Source organism: Hemitrygon akajei, chromosome 4, assembly GCF_048418815.1.
Source record: "Hemitrygon akajei chromosome 4, sHemAka1.3, whole genome shotgun sequence".
NCBI classification, from domain to species: Eukaryota; Metazoa; Chordata; class Chondrichthyes; order Myliobatiformes; family Dasyatidae; genus Hemitrygon; species Hemitrygon akajei.
In genome coordinates, this window is record NC_133127.1 from 39407614 (window position 1) to 39422374 (window position 14761).

The 14761-nt window shown below is 42.3% G+C and overlaps 1 protein-coding gene across 1 annotated transcript in view; it reads left to right on the forward strand.

Moving 5' to 3' along the window:
* Nucleotides 1-14761, forward strand: part of stpg2 (sperm-tail PG-rich repeat containing 2) — a 533079-nt gene that overhangs the window by 182773 nt on the left and 335545 nt on the right. The window contains exon 8 of the mRNA XM_073041898.1: nucleotides 2325-2484. Coding sequence (XP_072897999.1) covers nucleotides 2325-2484 — 160 coding nt within the window. The remainder of the gene's footprint in view (nucleotides 1-2324; nucleotides 2485-14761) is intronic.

Here is a 14761-nt window from a genome sequence, read left to right on the forward strand (position 1 = left end):
GACAAGAATGATTCCAAGTTTGAATGGCTTGTCATATGAAAAAGTTTGAAAGCTCTAGGCCTTTATTCACTGGAATTGAGAAGAATGAGGGGTGACCTAATTGAAACCTATGAAATGGTGAAAGGCCTTCATAGAGTGGACATGGAAAGGATGTTTCCTATGGTGGGAGAGTCTAAGACCAGAGGACGTAACCTCAGAATAGAGGGGCATCCATTTAGAATGGAGATGAGGAGGAATTTCTTTAGCCAGAGAATGGTGAATGGGTGGAATTTGTTACCATAGGCAGCTGTGGAGGCCAAGTCTGTATGTATATTTAAGGTTGAGATTGATAGATTCTTGATTGATTAGGGCATGGTGGGATATGGGGAGAAGGAAACATGGACCATGACGAAATGGTCCAGCAGACATGATGGGTTGAATGGCCTAATTCTGCTGCTATGTTGTATGGGCTGAAGAGATTCTGCAGATGTTGGAAATCCAGAGAAACACACAGAGAATGCTGGAGGAACTCAGCAGTACAAGCAGCGTCTATGGATTTAAATTAATAGTCGATGTTTCAGGCCGAGACCCTTCATCAGGACTTGAAAGGAAAGGGGAAGATACTAGAATAAGAAGGTGAGTGGAAGGGAAGGAGGTAACTGGAAGGTGATAGGTGAAGCCAGGTGGGTGGGGGAGGGAGAATGGAGTAAGGGGCTGAGAAGTAATAGATGGAGAAGAGGGAATCTGATTGGAGAGGAGAGTGGACCATGGGAGGTGATATGCATTTTAGGAGAAGAGGTAAGAGCCAGAGTGGGAAATTGAAGAAGAGGGAATGGGGAGGGGCAAAAGAATTACCGGAGGTTGGAGTACTGGAAGTCGCACCTCCTCCCTCATCTCCAAACAAGTAGTCCCGATGGAGGGTCTCGGTCCGAAACGTCAGTTGTACTCTTTTCCATAGATACAGCCTGGCCTGCTGAGTTCCTGCAGCATTTTGTGTGTGTTGCTAAAGATGTGCTTCCTCTGCATGGACAGCATTTATTCTTAAGATTGTTCCTGCTTGCTCAGACAGCAGTGAATACTTGCTCATTGTGGAAGTCCAGTGCGAGTGATGATTGAAGAGTTTATCCCTCCTTATCTCATCAGCCATCTTTACCATTTATGTCATTAAGTCTCGTCATGTCTTCACAAGATTACAGCCATCCCTTTTGCTTACTACCCCCCCTTGCCCCTTCTCAGCAGGTTAAAACAAGACCATAAAATAAGATATAGGAATGGAATTAGGCTAGTTGGTCCATCGTGTCTGCACTGCCATTCAATCATGTTTGATTTTTTTTAACCCTATTCTCCTGCCTTCTCCCCATAACTTCTAACACCTTTACTGTCAAGAACCAGTCACTTTCTGCCTTAAACAAACTCTTTGTCTTGGCTTCCACAATCATTCATGGCAGCAAATTCCATAGATTTACTTATACTATGGCTGAAGAATTTCCTCCTCATCTTAGTTTTAAAGGGCTGTTACTTTATTCCCTCAGATCCTGGACTATCCTCCTAATGGAAGTACCAGCTCCACATCCACTCTGCCCAGGCCTTTCAGTATTCAGTATATTTCAATGAGCTCCCTCCCCTCATCTTTCTGAACTCCATCAAGTGTGACTTGTAACTTTTCCTTGGTCGTTGCCGTGAAACATTAAAGCTGTTTCCCTCTCCGGAGATGTTTCTTGACCGGCTGAGTATCTCTATCCTTTCTCTGCCTCCATTTTCAGTATTTTGTTTTTCACTTTCTTTCTTTGGAACATCGAGCAGTACAGCACCGGATGGGTTATTCAGTTGGCAATGCTGTGCTGATCTTAATATCAATTTATTCTAAATGTCCTCCTGTGTATCATCCATATCCCTCCATTCCCTTCCAATTTATGTCTGTATCTGAAGGCCTTTTAAACTCCATAAAACTGCCTGCTTCCATTACGAACCCTGGTAACTCATTTCAGCTGCTGAAATGTGTAAAAGACTTTAAACTTAGTCCTTTTAACCTGAATAGCATATCATTTGCTGGGCTGTGATCTGAATTTGATCCTTTTAAGTTGATCATCGGGGTGCTGAACTGAACCAGCGATAGGGCTGAATAAACTGATTTTCACTTCATCGATTTTTTATCAACAGTTAAACTGCCAGCCATATGATATCTGTAATTGTCTGACCGTCTTCCCATTTGTCAATGTGGAAATTTCTCTACTTTATTTTTGTTACCTCCCACATTTTGTATCTGCAGATTTTTTAGGCCTTGGACAATTTAATATGGTGGCAACTGCAACACAGCTGGTAATTTTTTCTCTCTATCACACCAGAGGTTTCTATCAGAGAAGTCGATCACCCCAGCTCCTGGATCATATGATGATCCACGTACAGCTCTACAGACCCTGAAGAGGATCTCGACAAAGGGTAACAGCCCTTTTGGTCACAAAGCACTAAGGTTCGCAGAGGGTCTACGGACAGTCAGTGAACCAGGTCAGTAGCCACACTCAGAAGGAAGGTTTGAATTTGTTTCTTTCATCAGTGATTTAAAAATGATCCAGTTTAAAGTTGAGTTTATTCTCATATGCACAAGTACATGTATGCACGGGTGCAATGCAAAACTTGCAGCAGGCATATGGCATCATATAAGCAGCATTCACAAGAAAAGAATACATTAAACACAAATTAAACAGAATTTTTACAAGGAAGAACACAACTAGAACAAAGAAACAACAAGGTCCATTTTAAGACCAGAAGACCATTAGTTATAGGAGCCGAATTATGCCATTTAGTCCATGAAGTCTGCTCTGCCATTTCATCGTAGCTGATCCTTCTTCCCTTTCAGCCCCAATCTCCTGCCTTTTCTCCCCCCCCACATCCTTTCATTACCCTGACTAATTAAAAATCTATCAATCTCTGCCTTAAATATGCCTAATGACTTGGAAAGAATTCTGCAGATTCATCACTCTCTAGGTAATAAATTCCTCCTCATCTCTGTTCTAAAAGGCCAACCCTCTATTTTGAGCATGTGTCCTCAGGTCATAGACTCTCATACCATAAGAATCATCTCAACCTGCAAATTAACCTTTAGGGAATCCTGCACAAGGACTCCCAAACCCCTTTGTACCTCTGATTTTTGAAGTTTCTTTCCATTTAGAAAATAGTCTACCTCTCCAGCATGGTTTTCCAGCTGTCCAATATACACTCTCGCCTCTCTTCTACACTTTATGTAGCTAATGAAACTTTTGGTATCCTCTTTAATATTATTGACTAGCATACGTGCGTATTCCATCTTTACCTTATATGCCCTCTCTTTGGCTTTTATGTTGGCTTTGACTTCTCTTGTTAGCCACTGTAGTGTCATCTTTCCTTTAAAATACTTTTTCCTTATGAGAATGGGTTGAGTGAGCTTGGACTTTTCTCACTGGAGCGACGGAGGATGAGAGGTGACCTGATAGAGGTGTATAAAATGATGAGAGGCTTTGATTGTGTGTATCGCCAGAGGCTTTTTCCCAGCGCTAAAATGGCTAACATGAGGGGGCATAGTTTTAAGGTGCTTAAAGTATGGGGATACAAGGGGGATGTCAGAGGCAAATTTTTCCAAGCAGAGAGTGGTTTGTGTGTGGAATGCACTACCAGTGACGGTGGTAGAGGTGGATTCAATAGACTCTTAGATAGGTATATGGAGCTTAGAAAAATAGAGGGCTATGTGCTAGTGAAATTCTAGGCAGTTTCTGGAGTAGGTTACATGGTCAACACAACACTGTGGGCCGAAGGGCCTGTAATGTGCTACAGATTTCATTGTTTCTCTGTTTCCTCTTGGGATGTATTGATCCTATGCCTTCCAAATTCCTTCCAGAACCTCAATCCATTGCTGCACTGCCATCATCCCTGCCAGTGTTCATTTCCAAATAATTTTGGCCAGCTCCACTCTCATGCCTCTGTAATTCTCTTTACTCCATTTTAATACTGTTACATCTGACTTTAGCTTCGCCTTCTCAGATTGCAGTGTGAATTCTATCATATTATGATCACATTTTCCCTAAGGGCTCACTTACTTTAAGCTCTCTACTCAATTCTGGTTCGTTGTACAACACCCAATCCAGAATAGCTGGACCCCTTTTGGGCTCAACTATGAGCTGCTCTAAAAAGCCATCTTATGCGCATTCTAGAAACCCCCCTCTCGGGATCCAGCACCAACCTGATTTTCCCAATCTGCTTGCATATTGAAATGCCTTTTTGCCATGCATTTTCCTTCTCCTGTTGTAATTTGTAGTCCACATCCTTATCACTGTTTGGGGGTCTCTACAAAACTCTCATCAGGGTCTTTTTACCCTTGTAGTTCCTTAGCTCTACCACAACGATTCGACACCTTCCAAACCTATGTCACCTCTTTCTAATGATTTGATTTCCTTTTTCACCAACAGAGCCACGCCTCCCCCTCTGCACACCTGCCTGTACTTTCAATTCAATGTGTATCCTTAGATGTTAAGCTCCCAGCTATGATATTCTTTCTGACATGATTTAAGTAATGCTCATAACGTCATAAATGGCAATCTGTAACTGTGCTACAAGTTCATCTACCTTATTCCGTATGCTACGTCCATTCAAATATTACACTTTCAGTTCTGTATTCAATCTTTTTGATATTGTCAGCCTTTTACATTGCAGCTCATCCTGTTGACTGCAATTTTGCCCTATCTTCAGCCTCTCCTGGCTAGCAGTCTCATTACGCACTATTTTTGTTTGTAAACTAACTATCTGATCATCAACACAATCACTTTGGTTCCCATCCCCCTGCCAAATTTGTTTAAACCCTCCTGAACAACACTAGCAAGCTTGCCTGTAAGGATATTGGTCCTCTTTGGGTTCAAGTGTACGTACCTTCTCCAGAAAAGATCCCAATGATCCATAAACCTGCACCAGTTCTTCAGCCATGCATTCACCTGCCAAATCATTCTATCCTTACCCTGACTGATGCATGGGATGGGCAGCAATCCAAAGATTATTACCCTGGAGATCCTGTTTTTCATTTTTCTACCTAAAATCTCTCTTCAGGATCTCCTCACCTTTTCTACCCATACTATTGGTACCAATATGTACCGAAACTTCTGGCTGCTCACCTTCCCCCTTTAGAATGCCGTGGACCTGATCTGAGACATCCTTGAACTCTGGCAACATACCATCCGGCTGTCTTTATCGTACCCACAGAACTTTGTGTCTGTTCCTCTGACTATGGAATCTCCTATCACCACTGCAGTCCTCTTCACCTCCCTGCTTTTCTGAGCCTCAGCACCAGACTCAGTGACAGAGACCCAGTCACGGAGGCTCTCCCGGTAGGCCATCCCCCTCAACAGTATCTGAAGTGGTATATTTATTACTGAGGAGAATGGCTACCGGTGAACTCTGCACTGGCTGTGCATTTCCATTCCTTCTCCTGACAGTCACCCAGTCACCTGTCTCCTGCAACCTAGGGGTGACTACCTGCCTGTAGCTCCTGTCTATCACTTCGTCATTCTCCCGTTTGAACCAAAGGTCATTGAGCTGCAGCTCCAGTTATTAAACATGTTCTCTGAAGAGTGCACCTGATGTATCTGTGTTTATCCAGGAGACAGGAAGTCTCCTAGAATTCCCACCTCTCACACATGGTATAAAACACTGCCCCTGGAGCCATTCTTACTAGACTACTACGCCCTAACAGATGAGGAATGAACAGTTCAGAAGAAAAAGAGGAACTTACCAGATACTTTACCTCACTCAAGCCCGATCTCGCCAAAGCCACTCTGAACATGGGCACACTCACAACAATGTTCACACCAAGAAGGGCTGCTCTGTTTGCACTTGCATTATCTTTTATTTGCCCTTTCTAATGAATCCTGCTCAGTGATTGGTCACAGTCTAACTCTGAAAAGCTGCCGAGAAGTTCTGCTTTTTGAATCTTGAATGCGGACCTGATTGAAAAGATAGCTCTCTTCATGCATTCCCGCTCAGCAATTGGTTGTAGTCCTGCTCACTTTTAGTGCAAAGTGATAGAAGAGGTCACAGTGTTGCTAATCTGTAGTGATTAGGGCCGTGCAGATTGATCCAAGAACCAAACGGCTGAAGGGAAGTAGCTGTTTTTGAACGTGGTGGTGTGGGACTTCAGGCTTCTGAAGGTAGCTGTGAAAAAGATGACTCGGCTCAGATAATTGGGATCTTTGATGATAGATATTGCCTTCTTGGGACAGTCCCCCATGTAGTACTATCAATTATAGGGAGGGATGTGCCCCTGATAGATTGGGTGGAGTCCACTACTCTCTGTAGCTTCGTAAGTTCCTGTGCATTCAAATTGTCATACCAGACCAAGATGCAATTATTCATGGTCTGATGATTTACCAGTCACAATTGAACTAAATCTCTCTCAAGAATGAGTTAATTTCACGAATAACTTGATAAACACTGTTTTGGATCTAGTTTAGTATTTGATTCCATTGGGATTCTTCATGGAACATGTATATCTGATATGGAATTAAGAATATTCATTTGAACCACAAGGTTGGGCTGACATTGCAGATTGCTTATCATGGAACTGAATGGTGCAACTGCCAGAATCCTTACATTACTCTGCATTCAGTGAAAAAGAATAGCCAATTCCTAATGGCCCAAGTGTTATTGAGGACAGACATAATTGTAGTTCTGAAAGGATACTGTTTCAGTCATATCAATAAAATCTTGTCCAATTCCCTTACTTTACTTTGCTGATCTTTAAACTTTGAACTTTGATCTGTAAATATCAGCAGATTTCACAGTTAAGGGTTAGTATTTAAAACCTTCTACAATAGCTTATTCTGTATTGTATTAAAAAATCTGCTGACAGAATAGGTCAGTTCTTAAACCGGTATATCTTTTAGTATAACAGGGTGTCAATTAGAATTTCTGAGTGAGGGAAAGCATTGTTGGGAGCTGGAGATTGGTGCTAAGTATAAGGAGTGAGAGGTGAGAAATTTGTCTTTGGTTGCTAGTGGTAAACTCGTACAGACTACTCAATTATTTCAATTTGTAGATACCCATTTTTACTTAAGACAACCTGATGCAAGAATTTACACACTTAATTTCCATGCACAACAGAATATTAGCAGAATACTTATGGTAGGAAAGATGTTAGAGGGGCAAATGGAACTAGCTTACCCTTTGACTGTTAATTTTCTTCATAAATGTTGCCTGGCCCACGAAGTTCCTCCAGCACTTTGTGTATTGACATTTCTGTCATTAAGGAAACATTAGGCTAAAGGGCCTGTGTCTGTGCTGTATGACTCCATGACTCAAGATTCAAGATCAAGATTTAACACTTACGTTTATTTATTATGTGTACATTGAAACGTAGAGTGAATTGCGTCAATCACATCAACAGCCAGCACATCCAAGGGTATGCTGATGGCAGCCTGTATATATTGGCACTTATCCCGATGCCAACATAGTATATACACACAATGCTTGGCAGAGCAACATAGAACACAACAAATAACAAAATAACAACAGCAAAACAAGCTCCCTTCCCTCTCCCCGCCACCCAACACACATACAGTCTTCTAACCACAACATAGTTCATATTCTAAGACCATAAGACCTTGAGACATAGGAGTAGAGTTAGGCTACTGGGCCGATCGTATCTGCTCTGCAATTCCACCATGGCTGATTTATTATCCCTCAAAATCCCATTCTCCTGCCTTTTCCCTGTAACCTCTGATGCCCTGGCTAATCGAGAACCTATCTATCTGTCCCTTAAATGCACCCAATGACTTCCACTGCCTCCACTGCCGCTCATGGCAACAAATTCCACAGATTTACCACCCTGTGACTAAAGTAATTTCTTCATATCTCTGTTCTAAATGGACGTCCTTCAATCCTGAAGTTTTGTCCTCGACTCCCCTACCAGGGGAAATAACTTTGCCATATCTAATCTGTTCAGGCCTTTTAACATTTGGAATGTTTCTATGAAAACCCCCCTCATCCTCCTGAACTCCAGGGAATACAACCCAAGAGCTGCCAGATGTACCTCATTCGGTAACTCTTTCATTCCTGGACTCTCCAATGTCAGTATATCCTTTCTAAAATAAGGAGCCCAAAACTGCACACAATACTCCCAAGTGTGGTCTCATGAGTGCCTTATAGAGCCTCAACATCACATCCCTGCTCTTATATTCTATACCTTTAGAAATGAATGTCAACATTGCATTTGCCTTCTTCACCACTGACTCATTCTGGAGGTTAACCTTTAGGGTATCCTGCACAAGGACTCCCAAGTCCCTTTGCATCTCTGCATTTTGAATTCTCTCCCCATCTAAATAATAGTCGGCCTGTTTATTTCTTCCACCAAAGTGCATGACCATACACTTTCTAACATTGTACTTAATTTGACACTTCTTTGCCCATTTCCCTAAACTATCTAAGTATCTCTGCAGGCTGTTTGTTTCCTCAACACTGCCCACTCCTCCACCTATCTTTGTATCATCGGCAAACTTAGCCACAAATCCATTAACCCCATAGTCCAAATCATTGACATACATCGTAAAAAGCAGCAGTCCCAACATTGACCCCTGTGGAACTCTACTGGTAACTGGCAGAATAGGATCCCTTTATTCCCACTTTCTGTTTTCTGCTGATCAGCCAATGCTTCACCCATGCTGGTAGCTCCCTTGTAATTCCATGGGCTCTTATCTTGCTAAACAGCCTCAGGTGCGGCACCTTGTCAAAGGCCTTCTGAAAATCCAAATCCACCACATCTACTGCATCTCCTTTGTCTACCCTGCTTGTAATTTCTTCAAAAAATTGCATTATGTTTGTCAGGCAGGATTTCCCTTTCAGGAAACCATGCTGGCTTTGGCCTATCTTGTCATGCGCCTCCAGGTATTCCGTAATCTCATCCCTAACAATCAATTCCAACAACTTCTCAACCACTGATGTCAGGCTAACGGGTCTATAGTTTCCTTTCTGCTGCCTCCCACCCTTCCTAAATAGCGGAGTAAAATTTGCAATTTTCCAGTCATCTGGTACAATGCCAGAATCTATTGATTCTTGAAAGATCATTGTTAATGCCTCCGCAATCTCTCTAGCTACTTCCTTCAGAACCCAAGGGTGCATTTCATCAGGTCCAGTAGATTTATCCACCCTCAAACCATTAAGCTTCCTGAGCACCTTCTCAGTCATAATTTTCACTGCACAGACTTCACTTCCCTGACACTCTTGAATGTCCGGTATACTGCAGATATCTTCCACTGTGAAGACTGATGCAAAGTACGCATTCAGTCCCTCTGTCATCTCCGTGTCTCTCATTACAGTATCTCCAGCATTATTTTCTATTGGTCCTATATCTACCCTGAACTCTCTTTTACCCTTTAAATACTTACAAGAAGCCCCACTATAAATATACTCAATGACTTGTCATCCACAGCTGTCTCTGGCAATGAATCCACAGACACACTACCCTCTGGCCAAAGAAATTCCTTCTCCTCTCTGTTCCAAAAGTTTGTCCCTCTATTCTGAGGCTGGACCCTCTAGTCCTAGACTCACCTACTATAGGAAATATACTCTTCACATCCACTTCAACTAGGTCTTTCAATATTTGATAGGTTTCAATGAGATCGCCTTTCATTCTTCTGAACTCCAGTGAGTACAGGCCTAGAGCCATCAAGCACCCCTCATACATTAACCCCTTCATTCTGAGAATCATTTCCGTGAACTTCCTTTGAACCCTCTCCAATGTTAGCACATTCTTTCTTAGGTATGGGACCCAAAACTACTAACAATACTTCAAGAGAGTCCTCATCAGTGCCTTTTAAATCCTTAGTATTACATGCTTGTTTTTATATTCTAGTAGTCTCAAAATGAATGCTAACATTACATTTGCCTTCCTTACCACTGACTCAACCTGCAAGTTAACCTTTAGGGAATCCTGCACAAGCAATCCCAAGTTCCTTTGCATCTTTGATTTTTTGAATTTTGTCCCAGTTTAGAAAACAGTCTACGTTTTATTTCTTCTGTCGAAGTACATGACCAGACACTTCCCTATACTGTATTCCATCTGCCCGTTCTGCCAATATGTCCCTTCTGCAGACTCTCTGCTTCCTCAACATGACTTGCCCCTCTAACTATCTTTGTGTCCTCTACAACCTTGGCCACATCAATTCTATCATACAAATTGTTGACATATAATGTGAAAAGAAGTGGTCCCAATACCGACACTTGTGGAACACCATTTGTCACTGGCAGCCAACTAGAAAAGACCCTCTTTATTCTGCCAGTCAACCAATCTTCTATCCATGCTAGTATCTTTCCTGTAATACAATGGGCTTGTCTTTGGCCTCCAGTCTCTAGTGTACTCGGATTTGGACAGGGACTCATAGGTGTTGGGCCTCTGACTATCCCAGCAGTCTCTCAGAGATTCACACACTTGAGGCATCAGCCAACGGGTCTAACCCTATGGATCTCTGATTTGAGCCTTGGGCCTCAGTCCTTTGCATTGACCACAGGACCCGCCTCAAAGTCTGAACTCGATGAAAATGGGACCTCCAAACACCAGACCTCGACACTCTGGCCTCGCCAATTTGTGAATCTAGTTCTTTGGACCTCGTTCTTCCTGCATGCATGCACGGAACTCTGTCTTTGGAACCTGCTGACAACTCACTGTCTCTGGGAGAGCCATCAGCCTTCACCCATGCTGGTCTGTTGACTGGACATTCCTGTCTGGCCTGTGGATATCCTACGTCAATTGTCAAATTTCATTATATATATCAGTGAAATTGCACATGATTTCGATTCTGATTCTGATTATTGCATCACTAGCCTTGGTCCTGTCCTCTAATTTCTCTAATTCCCCTACAACCCTGTCCCTAAAATCCTAACCTGACCCCTAACTCTCCTCTGTGCCTGCAACTGTATCCTCACAAACCTAAAAAAATCCACCAAAAAACGACTGAAACTGAGTCATGACCTCAAGGAGGTCACAGCTTGGCGCCATCTTGACTCTAGACAATCTACTATCTCTAATACTATAAACTAATGACAATATTTTACAATTCCAATAAATTTATTTGTGCTTGCTGCATGGAACTAGTAAATAGGTAAATGGGTAAATTGGTTTATTATTGTCACATTTACCAGGTTATAATGAAAAACTGTCTTGCATACTGTTCATACAGATCAATTTATATCAACTGCACATTAAGGTGGTACAAGGCTAAAACAATAACAAAATGCAGAATAAAGTGTTACAGTTATGGAGAAAGTGCAGTGCAGGCAGATGATAGGATGAAAAGCTATAATGAGGGAGATTGTGAGGTCAAGATAGCATACCAAGGAACCAGTCAATAGTCTTATAACTGTAGGATGAATGCTGTCTTTTAAACTCATGGTATGTGCTTTCAGGTTTTTTTTTATCTTCTGCTCGATGGGAGGGAAAAGAAGAGAGAATGTCTGGGGTCAGTGGCATCTTTGATTATTTTAGCTGCTCCATTGAAAAAATAGGAAGTGTAGACAGAGTTGATCATTGAGATGCTAGTTTCTGTGATGTGCCAGGCTGTGCCCACAGCTTTGCTATTTCTTATGGTCTTAGTCAAAACAGTTGCCATATCAAACAGTGATGCATCTGGATAGGATAACCTGTGTTCTCAATTATGGTTCCATTGTAGTAGAATGTTTGGGAGGTGTATACACCAATATATCTGATCCATTTTACTAAGTATCAAAGCCATTCTGATGAGGGGTCTGAACTTGTTATCTGTACCTTAAAGTTCACTTTAGTCCTTCCCAGGTTTTGAGAATCCCTGTGAAATTCAATTTAAAATTTGATCAAAACAAAAAATGCTGAAATAATCAGCAGGTTAGGCAGCATCTGTGAAGAAAAACAGTTGACGTTTGAGGTTAGGGACCTTCATCCAAGAATTCTCAAGAAGTCCAACATGCTTCAGAGCAAAGCAGCCCACTGATAGGAATAAAGCAAACAGTACTAGAAATACCCAGCCGATTAGGCAGCACCTATGATGAGGGAATCAAATTTAGTGTTTTAGGTTGGAGACCCATTGCCAAGGGCTTGAACGGTACCCCATCACCATTCTAAATGTTCAATCATTCTACCACATTGGCTGAAGTGTGTACCATCTACAAACACACGCAGCACTTCCGAAACCTGTGATCTCTTCCGACAAGAAGGACTAGAACAGCAGGCAAAGGCAACACCACAACTTACAGGTTCCCTTCCAAGTTAAAGACCATTTAACATATTTATATATTATTTATTATTTGGAGCTACAGCGTGGATCAGGCCCTCCTGCTCTTCATGCTGGACCGCCAAGCAAACCACCAATTTAATCCCAGCCCAATCACGAGACAATTTACAACGACTTACTAATCTCCTAACCAGTGCATCTTTGGATTGTGGGGGGACACCAGAGCACCCAGAGGAAACCTACGTGCACATGGGAAAGAACGTACAAACTTGCTTACAGAGGACATTGAAATTGAACTCTGAATTCTAACGTCCTGAGCTGTACTAGCACTACGCTAGTACATATGCTAGTCATTCCTGCCTGTGGCCATCAAACTTTACAACTCCTCCCTCGAAGTGTCAGACACCCTGAGCCAATAGGCTGGTCCTGGACTTATTTCCACTTGGAATAATTTACTTATTATTATTATTTAATTATTTATGGTTTCATATTGCTATATTTCTACACTGTTCTTGGTTGATGCGACTGTAACAAAACCCAATTTCCCTCGGGATCAATAAAGTATCTGTCTGTCTGTCTGTCTAACCACTAGGCTACAGTAATGCCCTGTGGTAGTAATGGTTGGTTGGTCATTTATTGTAATTTTAACTCCCTCTGCAACAGCACCACAGGACCATTCAACAGCAGGACTGCCATCTTCCCTCTCCCCCTCCTCCCTCCTCCCTCCACTTTCTCAAAGGCAAAGAGGGATGGGTTATTCATTTTGGCTTTTGCAGTGATGTCCAAATACTGAAAATGAATGAATAATAATAAGTATAAACTGACTGGTGGGTGCTAGTGACCATAAAGACAATGCTAAGTGATGTTGCCGCAAGCTGAAGTATTAGGTGAGGTGATCAACAGATGGATAGTAAGGAATTTCTTGAAGAAGTAGAGAAGGAATTCTAGGGTTTGTGGCTGAAGGGAGATCCAATGATGGAACTATTTCTTATGTTCTTAAGAAAAGTGGGGAATGGAGAACAGGCTGGAATTGGAGAGGCTTAGCATTATCGGAGAGTTGTTGTACTCTTTTAGACATCAGGCAGGAGTTGAGATATGTAGGCAATGGATTTGCTATGCTCAGAGAACTCTGGGGAAACTCATTTCTGGAGTTTTGTGAAGCTTATGTAAGCAAAGAATAGGCAGGATTCCTCATGCCAGCTTGCCACTGTCATTGTTGCATCTGAGATCCAAGACATTGTTTTCTGATTCCTGATTGACTCTTCTCATTTCATTGTGTTTTGGTATTTGGACATTACCAGTAAGGCTGGCATTTATTACCCATCCTTAATTCTCTTGAGAAAGTAGTGATGAGTTACCTTCTTTATAGCCACAAATGTTCTTTTGTAGGTGCTCTCAATATGCCACGGGAAGGGTTTTCAAAAATTCAGATCCTGTGTTGATGCTCAACAAGTTTTTTTTTATCAGTGCATCATAGTAAGCATCTGGGCAGGTGCATGATGGCTTGCTATGGCAACTAGTCTATCCACGACCACAAGAATTTGCTGAGAGTTGTGGATACAGCTCAGTCCATCATGAAAACCAGCCTCCCCTCCATGGACTCTGTACAATTACGGCTGCCTCAGGAAAGCAGCCAATATAGTCAATGATCCATTCCACCCCAGTTATTCTCTCTTAGAACATAGAAAACCTAGTGCACAATGTAGGCCCTTTGGCCCACAAAGCTATGCCGGACATGCCCTTACCTTAGAAATTACCTAGACTTACCCATAGCTCTCTATTTTTCTAAGCTCCATGTACCTATTAAGGAGTCTCTTAAAAGACCCTATCGTTTCTGCCTCCACCACTACTGCTGGCAGCCCATTCCATGCACTCACCACTCTCTGCGTAAAAGACTTACCCTTGACATCTCCTCTGTACCTGCTTCCAAGCACCTTAACACTATGCCTTCTCGTGCTAGCCAATTCAGCCCTGGGAAAAAGCATCTGACTATCCACACGATCAATGCCTGTCATCATCTTGTACACATCCACACGATCTTCTCCCTCTTCCCTTTGGGTAGTGTTACGAACCCCGTAACTGGGTCACTTACCAGCAAAGATAGGGACGTCCGTTGAAGTCTGATGATACTATTTTTAACAGTATTTATTAGTAAAAATACACAAAAATAATATCAATGCAAATATACAGATAATATACGTCATCAATACTAAAATCTAAAAGTGCGGGTATAATAATAATCAATAAGAAATAAGCTCTATCGTTGTCTAGGGGATAATGTATTGTCCGAGGGAAATATAAAGTTCGTCCAGTTCATACAGGCTTCAGCCTTTGGGGACCGCTGGGTTTGCAATTGTTGGAGAGAGAGAGAGATTTTGAGAAAAGAAACTTGCCGGCTTTCCTTTATGATTTCGATCCGTCGGAGTCTTGTTGGTGTGGCCGTTCACTTGTGGCCTCTTCTTTAGCTAAGCCGTTCTTCCGTGGAGAGCCCGCCAATCCAAGGGAAGGACGCACTCTCGAGCCCCCACCGGCTTTTGCTATAAAACGCTGTCCCTGGATCTCTAGCG